The sequence below is a fragment of the Canis aureus genome, chromosome 3 (genome assembly GCF_053574225.1).
Source record: "Canis aureus isolate CA01 chromosome 3, VMU_Caureus_v.1.0, whole genome shotgun sequence".
NCBI classification, from domain to species: domain Eukaryota; kingdom Metazoa; phylum Chordata; class Mammalia; order Carnivora; family Canidae; genus Canis; species Canis aureus.
The window spans coordinates 52,397,518-52,418,620 of record NC_135613.1 but is presented as its reverse complement, the minus strand read 5'-3'; the positions used below and the strand labels follow the sequence as shown (position 1 = coordinate 52,418,620).

The window sequence follows — 21,103 nt, the reverse complement described above, 5'->3', positions numbered from 1 at the left end:
AGTCTTACGAGCTACAACATGGGATGATAATTTCTAGTCCCACAGGCTTAGAAGGTGGTTCTGATGAGATGATGTCTATAAAAGCTTCTGTGATGAGTTAATAACTCAGTTTCTTCTGTCCTACTCCTGCCACCCCCACCTCACTCAACAAATGGTGGAATCCTTGTCTCTTCGGTAGATTCTGTAGAAGATTCCTTCAGATTCCTCCTTCCCGATTTGCACTGCCTCTCACTGCAGGGCCTGGAGCCTTGGCCTGGCCAGTGTTTAAGGCAGCATGACTTTTTAAAGTTCTACATTATTATTCCCACTGCAAATGATTCCCTTTTCTCATCCAGAGTCTGTAACGAGAACCAAACAGGTGGGCTTCCTCCTGAAGCTGCCCTTATCAATTTAACACAGAAAGACATTTGACAGCCTTGTCTAGTTTAGGAAGTAGTTAACTCATTACCTCCATCCCGACAATGCTGTGCAATTGGTTATTATGATATTTATTTATTTATTTATTTATTTATTTATTTATTTATTTATGATAGTCACAGAGAGAGAGAGAGAGAGAGAGAGAGAGAGGCAGAGACATAGACAGAGGGAGAAGCAGGCTCCATGCACCGGGAGCCCGATGTGGGATTCGATCCCGGGTCTCCAGGATTGTGCCCTGGGCCAAAGGCAGGCGCCAAACCGCTGCGCCACCCAGGGATCCCCGGTTATTATGATTTATTAGTCATAGGACTATTGCTGTGTATACAGGTGAGAAGGCTAGGACTCATGGACACAGTGTCTTATCTAAGGTCACACAGCATGGTGGAGTCAAAGTTGAGTCTTCTATTTTCCATTCCCAACCCCCTCACTCCATCATGCTGCCTCCCTCTGCATCCAGAAGGGCCTGCCCTCCTGCGCTAGGCATGTGGCAGAGGTGGCTGCCTGGGTGATAAGAAAAATGTCATAATGTCCATCCATTCTGGTATCTCCTGCCTCTTCAACCTGAAACTCTCAAGAGACCCTCGCAGTTGTATCTAGTCCTTTGTCTCTTGGGTGGCACTGCTTCCTCTCCTGGGCCCAGGCAAGTGACGTGGTCTGGTTGCAGCTTCATGGTGTGTAAAGATATTCTAGCTCCCATTCTTGAATCGAGTATCCAGTCCCAGCTGCATAAAGGCAACTATTCCCAGTCCTGACCTATACTTCATCCAGAAGTTTCTATGTATTCCTTAATCGTCATTAAACAGGGGGCTGTTTCTCTGACTGGATGGTGTTCACACTTTATAAAATAATAAAGGAACATATTCTTTTTGGAGGGAGGTAGTCTTTGGTGGGAGGATGTGGTGGGTGGGGGGAGTGGAACTTGCTGCCCTGGTCCTGAAGTTTATTTAGGGGGAAAAGACAGGTTAGGATGGTCACAAAATACTTGTTTCAAAAGGACAATAGAAGATTCTTTGTATTAGATGAAAGTCTATGGAAAGTCTACAATAACTTAAATAGTGTGGTACTGTGGACAAGAATAGCCAGACAGATGAGGAAATCAGACTTGAGAGCTCAGGACCTCTGAGGAAAGAAGCAATTTGAGTGCAAACAAATGACTCCCAATTCTGACAAGGGCCAAAAGAATGCAAAAAATAAAATAAAACAAATGCTTTGGTTGTGAAAGCTACGGAAGATTGACACCCAAATGCCAGAACCGTAAGAGAACATACTGAGGTGACAGAGACTAAGAACATCCCTTCCTTCACCCGTCAAAGATGACCATGTGGCCTCAAAGGAGGTGAAGAGAGAGCACTTTATGAATACCTGTAACTTGTAGGTGGTTCAAAGTAGGCGTTGGGGGTGGGGGGAGGCTTGGGCCAAAAAGCAACCCTCTGCTTAGAGTATTTTTAGCTACGGTGGATCAATGGATGTTTGCCAAGAGCTCTGGGGACACGAAAGGCCCCAGCCAGCTGAAAGCAGGGGGAGGAAGGGAGGGACTGCCCAGGGAAGCACGCAGAGGCAGTTCAGGAAAGAGGCCAGTGCTGGCCAAGGGCAGCTGTGCCCACAGGGAAAGCCTGCTTCACCAAATCGCAAGGTTTCTGCCCAACCCATCAGGACTCCCCCACATGCAGCAGGAAAACAGCCACAAAAATAGAGGTGGTCACTCAGCTCCCACCTCCAGCATCAGAAATCTGCCAGACCCGGACAAAAAGCCACCCAGGGATGAGTTGCAGTCCCAGGATCCTCCTGGCCTTGGCCCTCTGGCTTTCAATTTGACACATTCTGTACCCAAACAGTTGCACCTCTAGGAGTATATCCTAAAACCATATTGAGGGTGTGGCCCTAAATCAACCACAAAGAGTGCCCACTGTAGTAAAAATACTAGAAACAAAGTAAAGAATTAACAGTAGGCATTCAGTTCAATGACCTACAGAATAACCAAAAAATTAAATATGCAGCTGCCAAAATGTCTTTTGAAGGATATGAAATGATCTGGAAATATATCTGTGATGTGTTACTAATAAAAATCAGCTAAGGAAGGAAAAATTTATAATGTGACCCCACATAAATATCTAGGAAAAAGGGACTTCAAGGACAGGAATCAGACATGAATAATAGTTAGCTCTAGTTCAGGAATAAGATTTTTTTTTTTCTGGAAGCTTCTCTCTATTTAGCAATGTGTCTACATTGAGTACATACCAATTATGCTTTCCAGTCTTTTAGCCCTTTGTCTTATGTTCTAAGAGAACCATTCAGTTCATCTCCTTGCTTAGCAATTCATGTTTAAATACATTCGTTCCAATATTCATTCCAATACTCAGCCACTCATTGAGTTTATCTTAATCGTTACTCAATGTTTGCTTTATTTCCATAATTTAATTTTTACTTATAAAACGCTCATAAAATTTACCATCTCAAACATTTTTAAGTGTGCAGTTCAGTGGCGTTAGGCACATTAACATCATCACACAACCATCACCACCATCTGTCTCCAGAACTCTTTTTACCTTGCAACACTAAAACTCCATACCTATTAAACAGTAATTTCCAATGTCTTCCTCCCCCAACCCATCACCTGGAAATCACCATTCTGTTTTCTGCCTTTGTGGATTTGACAACCCTGAGGAACCTCATACCTCATATTTGTCCTTGGGTGACTGGCTTATTTCATTCTGAGTAATGTCCCAAAGTTTCATCCATGCTGTAGCATGTGCCAGAAGTTCCTCCCTGTTGAAGGCTAAGACTCTAGTGTATACAACATGTTGCTTGTCCATTCATTTGTTGATGGACCCTTGGGTTACTTCCATCTTTTGGTTATAATGAATCATGCTGTTATGAACATGAGGGTACAAGTATCTCTTCAGGTTTCTGCTTTTACTTCTTTTGGATATGTACTCAGAAGCAGGATTGCTGGATCATATGGTCATTCTAGCTTTGAGTTTTTGAGGAGCCGCCATATTGTTTTCCATATGGTTGCATCATTTTACATTCCTACCAGCAGCAGACAAGGGTTCCAGGTTCTCTACAGCCTTGTCAACTATTGTTCTTTTCTTTTCTTTTCTTTTCTTTTCTTTTTTCTTTTCTTTTCTTCTTCTTTCTTTCTTCCTTTCTTCTTATTGTAGCTATCCTAATGGGTGTGAGGAGATGATTATTCTATTTTTCTGCCTCTTCCCCAGTTTATTATTAACTAATGAACATTCTCTTGTCTATCTCTGAGAAAAGTATGTTTTCATTTGTTCACACTGTCACCTTGAGTATATGTTCTTTTTTTGTATGTTTAGGGTCTTCCCTTTGTGGTACCAACATTCCTTCCAGGGTAAGTGATTCTAATTGCACCCTCATACTGTGTCTTTTTGGAAACCTGTTAGACTACCTGATGCACAGGTGAGCACAGCCTGGGGGAAAAAGATACATTGCTGACACGTGTGCTTTGATTTGATTTCAGGGACTAGGAGAGAGGCACAGAATGCTCAGTAGCTAGTTTCAGGCAACAAAGGGTTATTGAACCTCTTGGGTATTGCCAACAATCTGGAGTCCACTCCTGTGCCTCCCAGATACCATATTTGCTGCTCATTCCTAGACACTGAGAGCCCCTTCCCATTACCAATGCCTGGTCCAATGTGGAGAGGGATTCAGGACATGGTGGAGACTGATCTTTTCCTTGGGGACCCTATCTAACAGCCCTGTTAGAGGGAGCTTTACACTCACTTGTGCTTCTGGGCAAGGTGGACACTTGGCAAGGCTTTCTATTCCTCACTTGCCTATGTCTTATGATGTACTTTTCCAATCTAATGCCATATTCTGTTTATCTCCCAAAGATCACTTGCAGTTTCGATCCACTGAAGAATCCCCTTTGTCTTTTCAGGGCAAGTATAGATTTTTACAGCTCTCATTTCTGTTATTTATAGGACTCAGGAACCATTTCCTACTTTTGCTGCTCAAAAAGAGGGAAGGACCAAAAGTATAAGTTAGTATAAATTAGCTCGCAGTTCACATCAGCACGTTAGTAAATGACAGAGGTGACATTACCAATCAGTAGACAAAGGGAAATTTTTAAATAAATGGCAGGTATATATAGTTCACAAAGTCTTTGGAATAAATTAAAATTATGGCCTAGCCTCAAACCATACACCAGATTCCACTGGTGGGTATATCATAATCCAAGGCAAGGTGTGTAAACATTTGGTAGATGTTGGACTCAGGTAGAAACAAACTAAACTGGAGGAGAGAGTTTGTGTGGGAATTGTGCTTGTGGAGAAGACCTCAAACCCCAGAATCAGGAGCCACTCGAGGATACTACACAAAGGAATCATCCGAAAATAGAGTTTCAGGGAAATTAGTTTGGTTACACGTGTAAGGTGCACTATAAGGAGAGGGCCTCCTGGAATAGATGTGAGATGATCTAGTCTAGGTCAGAATTGAGGGCACTTAACTTCTGGAGGTCCCAGAGACTTCTTAAAATCTGACAGAAGTCACAGGCCAATCCACAAAAATATGCATGTGCATGTACATTGTATACAGGTTCAGGGAATGAAAAAAAGCTCCTGAAGACCAGCTTCTTCTTTCTTTGGGGAAAGAAATTATTCCAGAAAAGGCAAAATAAAATAGGAAAAAAACCAAAAAGGAATAAAAAAACTATGTGTTCAGGAAAAATTGTGTTGATCTCACCAGCCGGGAAGTAAACACTGAGAATGGTAACTGCCCATCCTATTCAGCAGTTAGGCTGGTAACAAGCATGTCTCTCACAGAGCCAACGATCAGATACTTATTGAAAGGTTGAAGGAATATAACGAATCATGCTTTTGATCTTTTGAACATGAAAATCTGCAAATGCTTAGCTAAAAAGTGATGAGTATGGAATGACTGATGTCAAATAGTGCAATAATTTCTCCACATTACACACCCAACACTAATTATGCCCTTTACCAGCTCCTTTTAATGTTATACTTTCTTGATTTGTCAGATAATTTTTATTCCTATTTTCATTTTATCTTTCCTCTGATCGCATACCTGTCTTTTTTAGGAATTCTGATTAAAAGTTTTCGTGGCCACTTATTTGGAGACAATATCCCAAATCAGCTCTGACCCCTAAGCCTTTCTCCAGCCCTATTTCTCAAATTGCATATCAGAAACATTATAATTTACTGGGACTCCTAAAATTCAGATTGTTTAAAATTAAACTAATCCTTTTTTCCTGAGACTTCTTTGTCAACCTCATTATAACTTGACTCTAGTGCATGCTCTCAAAACCCTGGATTTCAAATTTCTGGATTAGTGGGATTTAAATTTTGGAGGCTTTGGACCTCTTTGGGAATCTGGCAAGTGCTATGGACCTTCTTTCTCTCCAATAATACCCTTTGGCTTGAAATCTCTTTTATCTTATATTGGATAACTAGTCTAGCTTACTTATGCTTCTTGTTTATAGGTATATTTCCCCCCATCTATTTACTTGCAACCAATCTGAATTGTTATATACAAAGTGTGTTTCTTGTAGACAGCACACTATTGCATATTGAATTTTTATTCATTCTGCTCACCTTTGCCTTTCAATTTGAGGGTTTAGACCATTGAAATTTAGTGTAATTATTAATGTTTTTGGATCTCTGCCATTTTCATATTTATCTTCTGTTCATCCACTGTTTTTTGTTTCTATATTCCCTACTTTTTGCATTCTTTTGGATTGTTTGAATATTTTTTTAGCATTTCATTTAATTTATTGGGTTTTTCTTAAGCTATTCTTTGTATTTTTTTTTTAAGTAGTCTCCATGTCCAACACAGGGCTTGAACTCATGACCCTGAGATCAAGAGTCAGGTGCTTAACTGACTGAGCCACCCAGGCTCACCTCCTCTTTGTATTTGCATTAGTTGTTCTTCCTTAATCTTTTGCAGGCTACCTATGGTTAATATTATACCATATACCATAATATGTAAAATGTAGAAATCTTGCAGTCAAAAAGGACCTTCTATGTTATTGTTGTAATCTGTAGTATGTCTACATGCCTTAGGAACATCACGAGACAATATTATAACTTTTCTTTAAACAGTTACATACATTCTGTTAAAACTTAAGAAGAAAAAGAAAAAATTTAATATTTACCAAAAGAGTTATTATTTCTGATACTCTTTAGTTATTCCTCAATATCCAGATTTCTTTCTGCTTTAATTTCAATTCAGCCTGAAGATTTCCTTAAGCATTTCTTGTAGTAAAATTTGCTGGCAACAAATTATCTTACTTTCCCTTTTCACATCTTTATCTTCGTTTCTAGAGGACATTTCCTATTCGGTGTTGACATTTGTTTCGTGTTTTGTGTTTTGCATTTTGTTTTTGTTTTACCATCTGGCTTCCATGCTTTCTGGATAAGAATCAGTGTTTCCCTTTATATAATGTGTTGTTTTTCCCTGGATACTTTTAGGATTTACTCTTTGTCTTTGGTGCAGCCATTCGATTATGATGTACCTAAGTGTGGTTGTCTGTGAATATGTCTGGTTTGGGTTTTATTGACCTTTTGGAATCTGTGAATTCATGTCTTTGATGGAATTTGGGGAGTTTGGGGCTATTGTTTTTCTCTCTGCCCTCTTTCTGGGACTCTAATTAGCTGATTTTAGAGTTTTTGATATTGTGGTACAGGTCCATGAGGCTATTCGTGTGTCCATTTTTTCCCATTAATTTCCTCTCTATTTTGATCTATCTTCAAGTTTACTGATTCATTCCCTCTGATATTTATTCTATTTTTTAAAAGCAAGCTCCATGCCCAGTGTGGAGCCCAACATGGTGCTCAGACTCACAACTGTGAGATCAAGACCTGAACTAACATCAAGAGTCAGACCCTCAACGAACTGAGCTACCCAAGTGCCCTTGATGTTTATTCTTTTATTCAGCTCATTCATGGATTATTACAGATACTCTAACATTAAGTTTTGATTTTTTATGGTTTCTTCTTATGTGTCTATTTTGCTGCTGAGATTTCCTATCACTTATTTCAAGCCTGTTTTCTTTTACTTCATTGAACATAGTTGAAAATAACTACTTTAGGGGCACCTGGATAGCTGAGACTCTTGATTTCAGCTCAAGTCATGATTTCCGGGTTGTGAGATCAAGCCCCAAGTCAGGCTCCGTGCCTAGCATAATAGGATTCTCCCTCTCCCTCTGCCCATCCCTTCTCTCTCTCTCAATCTTGAAGAAGAAGAAAAAGATGAAGAAGAAGAAGAAGAAGAAGAAGAAGAAGAAGAAGAAGAAGAAGAAGAAAGAAGAAAAGAAGAAGAAGAAGAAGAAGAAGAAGAAGAAGAAGAAGAAGAAAGAAGAAGAAGAAGGAGGAGGAGGAGGAGGAGGAGGACTACTTTAAGGCTTTAGTGTGATAATTCCAACATCTAGATCATCTCAAGGCTAGCATCAGTTAATTGTCTTTTCTGTTTAAAATGGATCATATTTTCCTGGTTCTTCCTGGTTCTTTGTGTGTAGAGTAATTTTGGATTGTGTCCTGGACATTCTGCCTTGTGTTACATAAATTTTTAGTTCTTTTGTAATCCTCTGGAGAATGCTGGTTTTGTTTTGCTTTGTTTTGTTTCATTTTGTTTCAGCACACAATTAACCCAGGTAGATTCAAACAGTAGGTCCTTTTTTGCCTATGTGCACAGAGGTTCACATTTCAGTTTAATTTTAAACCTTTGCCCTGCTGCTTTGAGTCTGCCCCATGGAAACATCATTAAGGGATCAACCTGAAACTTGCAAGGGTTCTACACATAGTTAGGGGATCCCTTCCCTCTCTAATTCTCTCCCCTTTGTGATGTCCTCCTCATTAGTGTATGGTCATCAGCCATGGTTGTCCAGGTACCTTTCTCTGATTCCTCTGGCCAGAAAGATGAGCACATTTTCTATTAGAGACTTAGTTGCCTGTGACCTGCCACTTCATGACTGCAGGTCACCCTCAGTTTTCCCCCAAATGGGAAACTCACCCCATACAAGTTACTTCTCCAAGCTTCAACTCCTCTCTGCAATCTACCTGACTTTGTTTCCTGTTCAGAATCCTTGGGTTGTTATTTCTCATATTTTGTTCAGAGTTTACAGATTTTATTTAGTGGGAGTTTTTTTCTGAAGGAGGTCTTAAAAAACAAACTCTCATATCATTTTCTCTTTTTTGGTCTTTATTGTCTAATCCTACCTTAGAGTGAAATGAGGCTATGGCGAAGCACAGTCTAGCAACCAAAAGTCATTAAAAGCAATTCAGCAGCATTGATCTCTCTCAAAGAAGATGGATGGGGATCCATTTCAAAACCATAGCAGAACTTTAAAAAATTATCTTTCCCTGTTACTCTTTCAGTATCGTGACTGCATTTGCTCTGATGCTTTACTCCAAGATACTAAATAAACTTGAAAGTCAGCCCACATACCTTCCTATTTTTGCCCTTCTTCTCTCCATTCTAATTTTCTCTTCCTAAAAACAGTTCTCTTGTTCTCTCTTTTCATTATAAGTTGATTAGACCAATCCCTCTTTTTGCAAACTTCTGCTCTTTCTATCCTTATTCTGAGCAATTTAAATGCCAGGGCCAAGAGGGTAAACTTAGAATCTTACTAAGCGGGTCTCCTGGGTGGCTCAGTCAGTTAAGCATCCAACTCTTGATTTTGGCCCAGGTTATGGTCTCAGGGTTGTGAGATAGAGCCCCACGTAAGGCTCCATGCTCTGTGGGGTATCTGCCTGAGATTCTTTCCTTCTCCCCCTGCCCCTCCCCTAGTTCACATGGGTGCATGTGTGCTCTCTCTCTCTCTCTCAAATAAATAAGTAAATCTTTAGAAGGAGAAGGAGAAGAAGAATCTCCCTGAGAAAATGGAATATCCATAAGGGAGAGGCTAAATGCCCAAAGATAGAATTTTTAGGGGGAAAGTAGAGAGGGAGTAGGAGAAAATCACAAATGCTACACTCATAATTTTAAATATAGTTTTTAGAACTATTTATATGTATATATGTATATGATACATATAATATATTTGTGCTATGGATAGCAACAAAGTTTTATAAAGTTCAAACTTTTCTAAGCAAAGCATGACTGGAGTAGTCCATCTTTGAAATTCCAAAGGAATCCCAAATGCTCAGAATGCTCCTGCTTATTGATGAATTATTTTGTGCCACTCTGCTAAGCAACTTGCATATATTGTTTATCAAACTTCATAGCAACACCTCAAGGTAGGCATTGTTCCCATTTACAGGTGAGGGAATCAGGAATCAGAAAGGTTAAGGTTAAGCAACTCCCATCTTTTGAAGAGGCTAGAGATAAGATTTTAACCCACCCACTCCAAAGTCTATTTATTGCTTTCTTCATTTGCCCTTTTGAAAATGCAGGCAAATTCCCAGCAGAATCGGCTGGTGTTTATCTCCAAAGTGGATGATAGTGAGACAGGGAGCATAGTGCTGTGAGGACAACATTCACTCTAAAAGAGGAGAGGAGTGTTACAGTTACAACTTGTCACAGATTTCCTAAAAATCCCTGCAACCCCCTCAGGGTCTCTTTTCTTTCTCCACATCTGCAACAGAAATACAAATGTACCTCACACAAATGTTCAAGACTGTTCTAAAAATAAAATGAGGAGCTTCTGGGTGACTCCATCCTTTAAGTGTCCAACTCTTGATTTGGGTTCAGGTCATGATCTCGTGGGTCTTGAGATCAAGCCCCATGTCGGGCTCCACGTTGAGTGTGGAGCCTACCTGAGATTTTTTTCTCCTTCTCATTCTGCCCCTCCTCCCCTTGCACAAGCACTCAGTCTCTCTGAATAAATAAATAAGATCTTTTTAAAAATAAGATTAAAATGAGAAGAGCTGGGTGAAAATTCTGATGTAAATGTAAATGACTATAATCACATGCAGCCCAACTTACAAACTAACACTTTCTTTTCGAAGTTTTGCAGTTACGACTTCAACAGAGAAGGACCCAAGAACAGCTGGCTAACCAAGGCATAACACCACGTGAGTAGCCGTATCTCTTGTTCGGGACCATGTGATGTGGGAGATGAAAAGTACCTCAGGGGTCATTGAGCCTAAGCCTGGGGATGGGTCTCCCAAGAGCCTCATAGACTCCATGTCGACAGAAACTCCACATATGAATGCTTTGCCCCAGATGCTACTCAGCTGCAGGGGCTTCCCTTTAATGATAGAGGTGGTAGCTAAAATTCCAATTGGTGGGTTTGTTTTTAGAGTAAACGTAATTCACTGTGGGCACCCCTCACCCTTCTGTTACTTTTAGGATGTTGTCACTGTTCTTTCCAGAAGCATCAATCACGTATGCATCCTCTTACCACCTCGGTTTCAATTCTGTTTGGGGTACTTGAGTCCACAATTAATTTAATGTTGCCAAGTGCTTCCTTCCTGGAACAGAGAAGCAATGGCTTTCTAGTATAAATGGTATAATGTTGAGTTACTGGCCATAATTTGGGTCAAAGAAGAAGGATTGTATCTTTTAGTAGAGAGATTTCAAATTTCCTACCAAGTTAGTAATTAAAGCTAACTCTTGATTGCCTATAGAAACACACAGAAGGGGTGCCCCGAATGAATGAAGTCACAGTTCAAGCTCCTTTAGGTCATATTTTTAAATTTTCTTCCCCAATAAAATGTAAAAGTCAAAATCCATGATTCTTGCAGAAATCCAGATCTGTCCTATTACTTTGGAGTTTAGCATGCACTAAGCAGTTTGGCCTGGATATAATGTCCTGCGGTTAGTAATATTAGAGCCCCATGACCCAAGGTCTAAAATTTTAAGTATATAGTCCATGCTCCAGAGCCAGAACAGGACTGAGAATGTTTCAAAGCCTTTTCCATTATAATTCAAAAATAGCTCTTTGTTAATGGCTAAGCCCTCCATACAGTAAACAGCAGGTGACCTTATAGTAGAGCAACATTTTTAGAGGTTTGCTAATAAGCACAAAAGAAACAGCTCACCCCATAATTTACAAGCTGCTTGCACAATTTGTACAGAGGTGATGAGAAACCATAGGATCACATCTGAATGGCCTGTTTCATCTCAGCCCACTAGTGGAGGTGCTAAAAACACAGGTGAGAAGAAAGGTCTACAGACTTCTGGTCAGATAGGTACATTTTCACTCACAGCTGACCAGACCAGCCTTTTTCAGAATCCTGTTACACATGTGTAGAAGCTGACCTGGTTAAGCATCATCTAGAAGAATTATTCACTAAGTGGAAGTGTGTAGTTCCACCAGGATCCTTCCTGTGGGCCACAATCTGTGCCCATGCCCTCAAATATATGAGGAGCACATCTAGTTGGGTAGTATTAAAATAATCTATTGCCCCACTGATGTTTCTTTTCTTTGATTCTGGAAGGGCACATGGAGTAGAGACCCAGGCCGTCTCAATTCACTCAAGCTGTTCACAGCTGATCTAAAACTCGACTTGTGTGCTTAAGTACGCTAAACTGGGGTCTTGCAGCCAGCATTTGGTTGAAAATAAACTTTTTTTCCCTTTCTTTTCTGAGGCTTATGAGGTTAAATCTCTGAGAATCCATAAGAACACCTAGGGAAGATAGGAATGAACCCTATAAAACACTTGAAAATAACGCCTCTATGTACGTTTTGTCAATTCAATGTCCATTTGTAGAGTGGGGTCCAGTGGGGCTACGACATTTTGTTCTCCAGGATTTCCAGAATCAAATAGCATACCTATTAACGAAGTCCTGCTTGACAGAAATTTTGCATCCTTAGTCCGTCGAACATTAATTACCGGGGGGGAAAAAAAAGTCCTATGAGAGCGAAATGATTTTTTTTTCCTTTCTAATTCAGCAAAATGATAAAGATTAATTAAGTGTCATCCATTTTCCCTAGTCTTCAGCCAGCACCTCTTAGCTAGGCTTCCAGAGGGTATAGATTCTGCTGTGGAAAAATGTCAAAGCCACAGCAGGTGCACACAGCAAGCCCAGCCTGGACAGACCTCGACTACTTAGTTCTTCTCAGAAAGTTAGATCCAGGACAAATCTTTCACCTGCTGAGAGATTGGGGGGGGGGGGGGGAAGAGAGGTGAAGATGATGAGCCTCATCAGCCCAACTAGAGATTAAACATGCCATCTCAATGCAGTGCCGAGCAGCATGTGTTTGCTTGGGTACCGCTAGGGATGTGTGTAAAGGCAACCCATCAGGAGAAGGAAATGAGAACAGGCAGTCTCAGGGGTCCTATCGATTCAGTCAAATTCCAAATTTTGTTATGAGCCAGACTGTATGCAGGATGTGTGCTCGGCCCTGTAGGGACAATGAGCAGGAATGTTCCTTGAGCAGATTCAGGATTTTAGAGGAAGAGGTGGTAGGAAACCCACAGTAGTAAAATTCAAGGTGGAATTTGTTACATAATTATTAATACAATCTCACTTTACCCATAAAGTTTGAAATAACTGCAATCCTCCCCCCACCCCACCAGGTTTTAAAGCCTGTCATAAAATGGCTATTTTGAAAGCTAATCGCCAAGCGAACTATTAATTGTCCCGATATTACTGCATAGCATCACTATTCCTAACAGGTCCACAAAAACACCTGCTATCCTTTGGCAGAATTCCTCGTGGGTTTTACATCAGATTAAACCTCAAAGGCATTGCCACCCCTCTTGTGGCAGAGCTAGAACCTATGTTGGGATTGGTCCCTGTGTAGAGTTCTTCCCTCAAAATTTCCAAAGGAATCGCTTGGACTTTGAAAGCACTTCCTTGAGTTCCTCTCAAGCCTTTTGTGGCCAAAAAATTCAGTTGGAATTTAGGGAAGTCAAAAATATACGTATGTGGAAATGCCAAGGAGAACCCAATGGCTTTAACAAGATGGTGTCAGGTTTTCCACCATCATCTATACCTCACCATGACCAAGAGTGAAGAAAAAGTTCCACTGCATTAGCCATGCAGATCTTACTTCACTTGCACATCAAATTGATCATTGAAGTTTCTCTCCCTACTGACTCCAATGAACCGAGCCATGTGTAATTTCAGTTGACTGATGAAACTAGTCCAAGTGGATTGAATTTAACTCCTTCCTTCTTCTTGGGCATGTATCCTGCAGGTTTTGAAGTTCCTGATGAGTAACAAAAAGGCCACAGCAACCAGGCACAAATTCTCTTTCATAATCCCCCTCAATCACTTCTCTTAAGAATTTACTCATTTCTCACTTTTGTCCATTATGGATCTGGGGTTCTCCCCCACCAGGTGCTTTGAATGAATGTAAAGTCATTGTTCCTTGAATTTAGTCAAGAAGGGCAGAGTGCTGAGGCCAGCAGGGAACCCCTAGAACAACTTTCAATAGTGGGGAGAGGTTCTCAGACCAGGAGCTTGGGGCCTAACCAGATTCTAAGATTGCTTTCACATTTATAATACCGTTGTAGAATTTGTAGAATTCACATTGTCAAAATAGCCATGAAATCTCAGTGAAATACCCTCTCGAAATTAGCTCAGAAATATTACTTTAAGAATGTATTACTTGGACTTGTCTCCAAAAATCCCACCTCTGAATCTCTAAATGAAGATTTCAAGTTGCCTCCTTTGCCACCACCAGCCAGTATTCAAAGGGAGCATATCACTGCCCCTCCCTATTGGGGTCAAGGCCACAAAAGACATCTCCATTCTCTGTTTTCTCATGGCTTGAGGACAGAGCCAGCCTCCCCTGTTGACCTGTGGGGCTTGGATCTGTTCACCATTTCTCATGCGGATTTTCTCCACTACAATTCTTTTCCTCGGGCATCATTCTCCTGGGTGGAAACTAAAACACCACCACTTTATTGCAACCACTTGGAAAGGATGATCAGCTCTATGGAGCAGGTGCAACGAATGATCACAGCAATTCAGTAGTGTTTTGACCAACTGCTGTGAGGAGGACCCTGGGGAACACAGAGTGGTCAGGCATGGGTTCTGTTTCATCTGAAACAGATGGTCTGGAAGGGGCCCCAGATCACCCCTGCTCTGTTGTTCCAAATAGTGACGTTGGAACCCAGGGGAGAGAGGAGGGAACAGGTAGCTTATTGTCCTCAAATACGGAGAACAAGACAACTGCAGTAGACTGGAGCCCCAGAGAGCCTGCGGCGTCTCCACAGAAACTTCCAGAAAGCTGCCTCTGGCCAGAACGTAGTGCCGGGCAGCTTGGGTCCTTGATCTGATCAGAGTAAATGAATTGAAAAATACGATGAGCTGTCTATGAACGGTGCCACCTTATTTGTTTTGCAGACTAATCCCAGCCACAGCAAAGCCTTGGTAAATCCCCGAATTCTCTGTGGTCCCTCTCCTGAATAGCAGCAAGAATGACTGGGCACACTCCTGTTCCCACACCACATGCAGCTTCATGATAGTTTTGAGAAGTCGACTCTGCAAAGTCTTTCCTCCTCTTCTCCATGCACCCATCTGACTTGGCTTCTCCCTCCAGCACCCTAGCACACACACTGTTGGCTGTTTGAGCAGCACACGGCACGAGGGTTTTAATCTGTCTGCCTCCTCCCTTTCTTTTCTTTTCTTAAAAAAGATTTTATTATTAGAGAGAGAGCATAGAGGGAAAGGGAGAGGGCTCCCCGCTGAGCAGGGAGCCTGATGTGGGGCTCGATCCCAGGACCCTGAGATCACTCAAACCAAAGGCAGAGGCTTACCCAACTGAGCCACCCAGGCACCCCCTTCCTTTCTAACATATCAAGTTCCAGGACAGGCAAAGGCACTCTGAATTTCCATGCCGAGCCAATATGGGGGTCTAGAATCCTAAATGTTGTCTTCTCCCTCCTTCTACCTTCTGGTTCCTTCTTCCTTAGAAACTAGTAAGCCAGTGATGACATGCATGCTTTGAACTCTTCTTCCGAGAACTGCCAACGTATCACGTATGTTGCATTAAACTCTCCCAAGTATGCAGCCAGGTCTTAAGTATAACAAAGCTACCTTTTTGGATACCTGGGATTCTTCTTTGGGTGCCAAATAAACAGTTCATTGCCAACCTAAGAAGGAATGTGATTTCCAAAGCGTTCACAGTTACACAGAGCATGTACCTCACCTGCTCAGAAGAGAGCCATTCACAATCTGGTTGGTCTTTAAAAGTGAGGTGAACAGATAGACCAGCATTTTATAGGTGGGAGACTCACATGTGTTTGAGGAGACAAAGAGCCAAGACGGGTGGTTCCCAAATTTTCAGTCACCCAAGATTTCTTTTTAAAGATTTAAAAATATATATATATATATATTTAATTTATGAGTGACACAGAGAGGCAGAGACACAGGCAGAGGGAGAAGCAGGTTACCTGCAGGGATCTCGATGCAGGACTCGATCCCAGGACCAAAGTCAGACACTCAACCATTGAGCCGCCCAGGCGCCTGAAGACGATTTTAATTATACTCCACACTATGTTTGAAATTGTTTTGTCCTCCCCCCACCCACCCAAAGAAGCCCACATTGATGAATTAAGGATCCATATATCTGTTTTTGATTAATTAATTGGCATTGAAAACTGACCAGCCTGTGCTTTTTGGTGAGAACAGCCATCCCCAAGCACTCCGTTAGGATCCTAGGCAGCAACAATGAAAAGTGACCATTCCCTTAGGCTAATCAGCCTTTCTCCAGGCACACATTCCCTTTTTCATTAGTTCTTTGAAATGCTGAAAATCCTAGAAATTCACTTCTCTTATTTGGAACTCCTGGGTTCCTGAGGACCCTAGAGTGGGACCTAGTGGCCTAGTGAACTCCAGAGCAGCGAGTCGCAAACTGGGGCATCAGGATCAGCAAGGACGGCTGTGTTTCCACCACAGATCCCCAGGGCCCACCCCCCAAGGGTCCCGTGGTAGAGCCTGTGAATTGGCATTTCTGACAAGCTAGCATCCCGAAGATGCCAGTCCAGGAGGTTGAGAACCACTGTCCTGGTTGCCGCCCTGGGACACCAGCCCTATGATTCTGCATCACCCTCCTTATCTGTGATGTCGAGGGAACTGGGTTCTGTCCAACAAGCCTTGGAGGGAGCGACCCCGTGAGAGCTGCTGCCAACAACAGGCTCCCTCCACCCTGCACTGAGGAGTCAGCCTGTCCCCTTCACTGATGTCTCAGTGGCCCTAGGGCCTATATTCTTTTTTTCCCTGGGCTCCCATTGGAGACATGAGGTTAGAGTCCAGAGCTGGAGACCGCAGGAGGCCTGTTCTTTCCTGGGGCTCTTTCCTGAGCTTTAGTAAGCAAATGTTTATACACACAGCTGACCCAAATTAGCTGGAGCTGCGGGACCGAAATAGGAATAGGCCGTAGCTAAACTGAGGTGAAAACATGAATTCCCTTGTGAGAAGTGATTAATCTTCCTCCAGGGGGAGCAAGTCAGATGTGTGGCTGACTGAATTTACAACCATGTTTTAATTTGAAATCCCGTTGACTTATTATTTTTTTAAATTAGAAATCCAAATTCCTTTTCAATCTTAAATGTCAGCGTCCCCAAAAACACAAAATTTTGTCATCTGATACTCCCAGGGCTGGTGGCAAGAGGCCCTTTGTGTATTTTCCAAAAAGTCAACTTGGGGGGGTGCATTAATGGCTTTCGCTGGCCCTCAGGGGAGCTGGCTAAAACCCCACATTCTCTGGAGTCATGGAAAAAGCAAATGTCAATCACAGGGCCATGGCAGGATAGTTTTCCGTGGTGTGACCCCAAGCCAATACCCCTTATAACATCCCTAAAGCCCTGAGGAGAACAGCGTGTGGTAAAACACAGTGTGTGGACCTCTTTGGCTTTCTTCCCAAGTCCTTGCCAAATGGACATAGTGTCTCCCACTCTGTCTCTGTGATAGAAGGTTCCAGAACCTTTGTGCTCCTGGCATCAGAGACCTGGACTGCACAAATCATTTCACAAGTTATTAACACCAAGAAGTGATGAATTATGGCTCTCCAAAGCTAAGATACAGGGAATGCATTGTTTCTTAGAACAATTAATAAACTCTGCTAATAGGAATTGAAGAGTCTCAGGGGCAAGAGAACTAGATAAATTCCTCCTAATTCCTAAGCACAATTAAAAAAAAAAAAAAACAATTGAGTTTGGAATCTAAGTGATACATCAGGAGAGATTCATACTGCTCCCTTAGGGCTGCTGCTTAAGGAAAAGGATGTGTTAATTCTTTTTAACCACTTAAGACAGCCACACAAAGATCATTTCCAGAGTATGTAAGTGATTTGGCCAACACCAATATGTAATCCCGAACTAGATGGCCACCAGACTAAGGGATGGAGGGGAAGACCTATTGGGTCAGATTGTACAGATTGACCAGGGCTCCCCTGGACTTCAAGCAGACTTGTAGGATCTGGTTGCCTTGGGATCAGGAGTTGCTTTCAGAGCTCCATCAGTATAGACTGCAGCTGTGATCAAATACAGGAAAACACAAGCCTCCTTACAAGGAATGGCGACCAGATCCAAATCAGAGAAAATGCACAAGCAATGCAGAAGCATGGCACATTTCTCCATATGATTTCCCAGAGCTACTGAGTGGGGACAAGTGTGTGTGTGTGTGTGTGTGTGTGTGTGTGTTTAGGGGGATGTTGTATAGGGGGAACATTGGAAATGGAAGATTTTGCAAAGAACCCCCCATTTTTAAAGACTTTATTTATTTATGGGGACACACAGAGAGATACAGAGACACAGGCAGAGAGAAGCAGGCCCGATGCAGGACTCGATCCCACGACCCCAGGATCACACCCTGAGCGGAAGGCAGATGCTCAACCACAGAGCCACCCAGGCTCCCCAGAAGCCCCTTTTAGGAGTGAAATCAACAAAGAGAGACATGTTGGATTGATGGGAAATGTAATATTCAAGCTACACATTCCATTATTCTTCCTATAAGAAAGGAAGCCCCTTAATGTCTGCTCAGGGTGAGGAGGCAGGTACTCGCCCAGCATACTTGGCACAAGGCAGCCCGCTGGGACCATCCCAGGGGGGCAAGGAGGCTGAGGAGGAAGGAGCGTGCCTTAGAGGATGATAAGGTGGTCGACCAGCTGCCAGGACTACAATGCCATTTGTTGGATGTCTAACAAGCCCTCCTGAAAATCTGTGCTCGAATTTAGAATTTACCATAAAGACGGAACGAGACTCACACATTCACATACACATATACACACACCTCCAAGGGCCCATCTGGTCAGAAACCCAATTTTTAAGCTGGCCAAACCTTGGAAGAATATCTCATTGCCTGCCACTTAAGAGTGGACAACTCCTGGAGTGACACTTGGACCCCAGATCATGTTGGTCATGGGCTTGCCCAGGCTTAGAAAGGCATTCAGTGCAGGTCTGTGCCCTCTGACCGACCTCATCGCTTAGGATGCGAAGTGATTGTAGCTCCTGACTGATGGTTTCAGGGGGGCTCAGGAAAGCTCATAAGAGATGCAGAATGTTGCCCAGCACCGTTCTGCTGCTTTGCTGAGTCAAAGGTTTCCCCACTGGAGAGTAGGAGGAAGAGAGAAGGATGGAGGAGGCCCTAGGTCCTGGCGGTTCAGGCTGCGTGTGCTTTGGCTGACCAATGCCTGTGTCTCCCGGGTGTTGATGTTTTGAACATCACACCGAAAGAAGCAAAGTTGTCAAAGGACCTAGGCCCTGAGCCCAAACTGTGACCCTGGGCAAGTTCAGCCAATTGCTGTGGACTCAGTTTCCCCAGGGCGGGAGCTCATTTCACCATCTCAAGGCCCCTTTCTGGCCCTCGAAGTCTGGTTCTGTCTTCTCACCCCAGCACCCTCAGTTTGCGCCTTCCTGTCCAAGCAGTCACGGACCTCATCCAAAGCTCGAGTCCCTTCCCTGCAGGTGGGACGCATCCCCCATGGTCTGCAGCGTCCTCCCGGATTTCTGCACCCAGGGGCAGAGCAAAGTGGAAGAGGGCGTTAGCCACCCCATCCGCCCCTGTCCCTCACTCTGGGTCAGCATCCGGTCTGCCACGGGTCCCCGTGCCTTCTCAGGATCTCGGAATGCCCTGTCTCCACCACCTCTCCCCCTGTCGCACGTCTGCCTCTGCTTCTCCTCCTGTGCTCACCCTCGATTCCACCTTCCTCTGGACCCTCTGGCTTCAGGGAAGCTGGTGTCCTCCAGGCCTCTCGTCTTCAATTGCTTGTGGCCTAATAAAGGCGCTCACGTCCATCCTGTCTGCGCACCGCTCAGCAAGCGCACCAGCAAATCCCATCTCGCTGCTCGATGCCCTGAGCCTGCCTCTGCTCACCTCCCTGTCTTTTCCTTGCAGCACTGAAAAGTCCAACTGAATTCCATGAGCAAAGAAAACATTTGGATAGTGACAAGGTAATTTTTGTTTTTCAAACTGCCCCCTTTCTTACCTTGGACCCCAGGGTATAGATCTCTGAGTGCTCAGCTTTGGCTAAAGCAGGTGAAATTTCTACCACAAACTTGATACATGCCCCCTTCACCACCACCCCCCGACCCGCCAACCCCACCCACACCATAGGGAATCTTTCTCCTATGAACCAAAAACTTTAGAAAATGCATTTGAACACATTTAGCTTTAAATCTACTTTTTAGCTTTTAAGAAAAACACATCCCCAATCTTTGTGATGTTGGGAAGATCATTGCAAGGGTGCCGCAGAAGTCAGAGAGACTTTGAAAAGCCTTACAGCCCTTTCTTATAATCAGGTTTTTAAAAACCCAATTTAATAGTAAGGTAGGAGTCTGTGAAAGCAGAGCTGATTGGAAGTTACTTAAACCCGCAAAAGGCGGGTTTATTTCTCTCTCTCTCTCTCTGTTTGTTTGTTTAGCATTTTAGGTTAGAGGGGGGATTGGCATATACTCTCTACCTTCTTAGCGGATCTCCACAAACTGACTGACCAATAATATCATAAAAACTATTTAGAGGATAAATAAAAACTCATAAAAACTATGAGAAGGAAATGCAAAGGGGATGCCTTTCTCCTGGGATCTCTCTGCCTATGAGATATGGCCTTGCAACTACTTAGCAGGTGGAGAAAGGAGCAGAGCTCGGTACCTCTTCAAAGTTGCCCCTGTGAGGCTGTGGTCCCTGCTGCCTGGATAATAATTGTCTTTCAAGTGAATGGGAGGGATCTCCAGACCTCTCTCAGGGGTCAAATAGGAGATCCATTATAGTGGGATTAAAAACCCAGACCTGGAAATTGGGGCCCAAGGTCTAGATGTGGCTCTGCTGGAGCCCACATCGTCCCCACAGACAGCTCCACCGTTGAGAGGACAGTGGGATTCGGTCAACAATCTCCCTGTGCCCTTTTTGTTCACAATACTCCTGAATTTACATCTTCATAGGTCCTAAGAGAGAAGGCAGGTGAATATTTGGAAGGGAGAGTACATTGTCGTGTTTTACCAGATGGACTTGGGGTACATTTTGTCTCTAACCATAGTCAGTTTCGTGGCTGTTTTAAGAGTCCGTGAACTAGAACAGACTACAACACAAACAGTGTGGCATCATTGGAGGTTTATTAATATTTTACTAACATGCACCTGCCTGGCCTTTTAGGGTGCAGGGGTTCTTACCTCTTTACTGAATGTTTCCATCCCAAAATTACCAGAGAAGCTTTGGTTAAGTGTTCCTGCATCAAAATGTAGGAGGCCGGGGATAACGCGCAGGTCCTATTTGCCAAAAGAAGGACTGTTTTCCCCTTTGAGAGAAACCGAGGCTCTTTTAAAAAGGTAAAATGAGGCAGGTCAACTGTGTGAGGTCACCAGCGGAATAT

At 43.0% G+C, this 21,103-nt stretch overlaps 1 protein-coding gene across 14 annotated transcripts in view; it reads left to right on the top strand.

The window, feature by feature from the left end:
• The window catches only part of MYOCD (myocardin), a 99,966-nt gene that overhangs the window by 26,880 nt on the left and 51,983 nt on the right, over positions 1–21,103 (top strand). For 8 of the 14 annotated variants that reach the window (XM_077892598.1, XM_077892597.1, XM_077892596.1 and 5 more), the window contains 2 exons: positions 10,347–10,412; positions 19,633–19,688. In XM_077892598.1, coding sequence (XP_077748724.1) covers positions 10,347–10,412; positions 19,633–19,688 — 122 coding nt within the window. Of the gene's footprint in view, positions 1–10,346; positions 10,413–14,640; positions 14,668–19,632; positions 19,689–21,103 lie in introns of all 14 variants that reach the window. The other 6 variants (XM_077892605.1, XM_077892606.1, XM_077892602.1 and 3 more) reach the window with 2 other exon arrangements.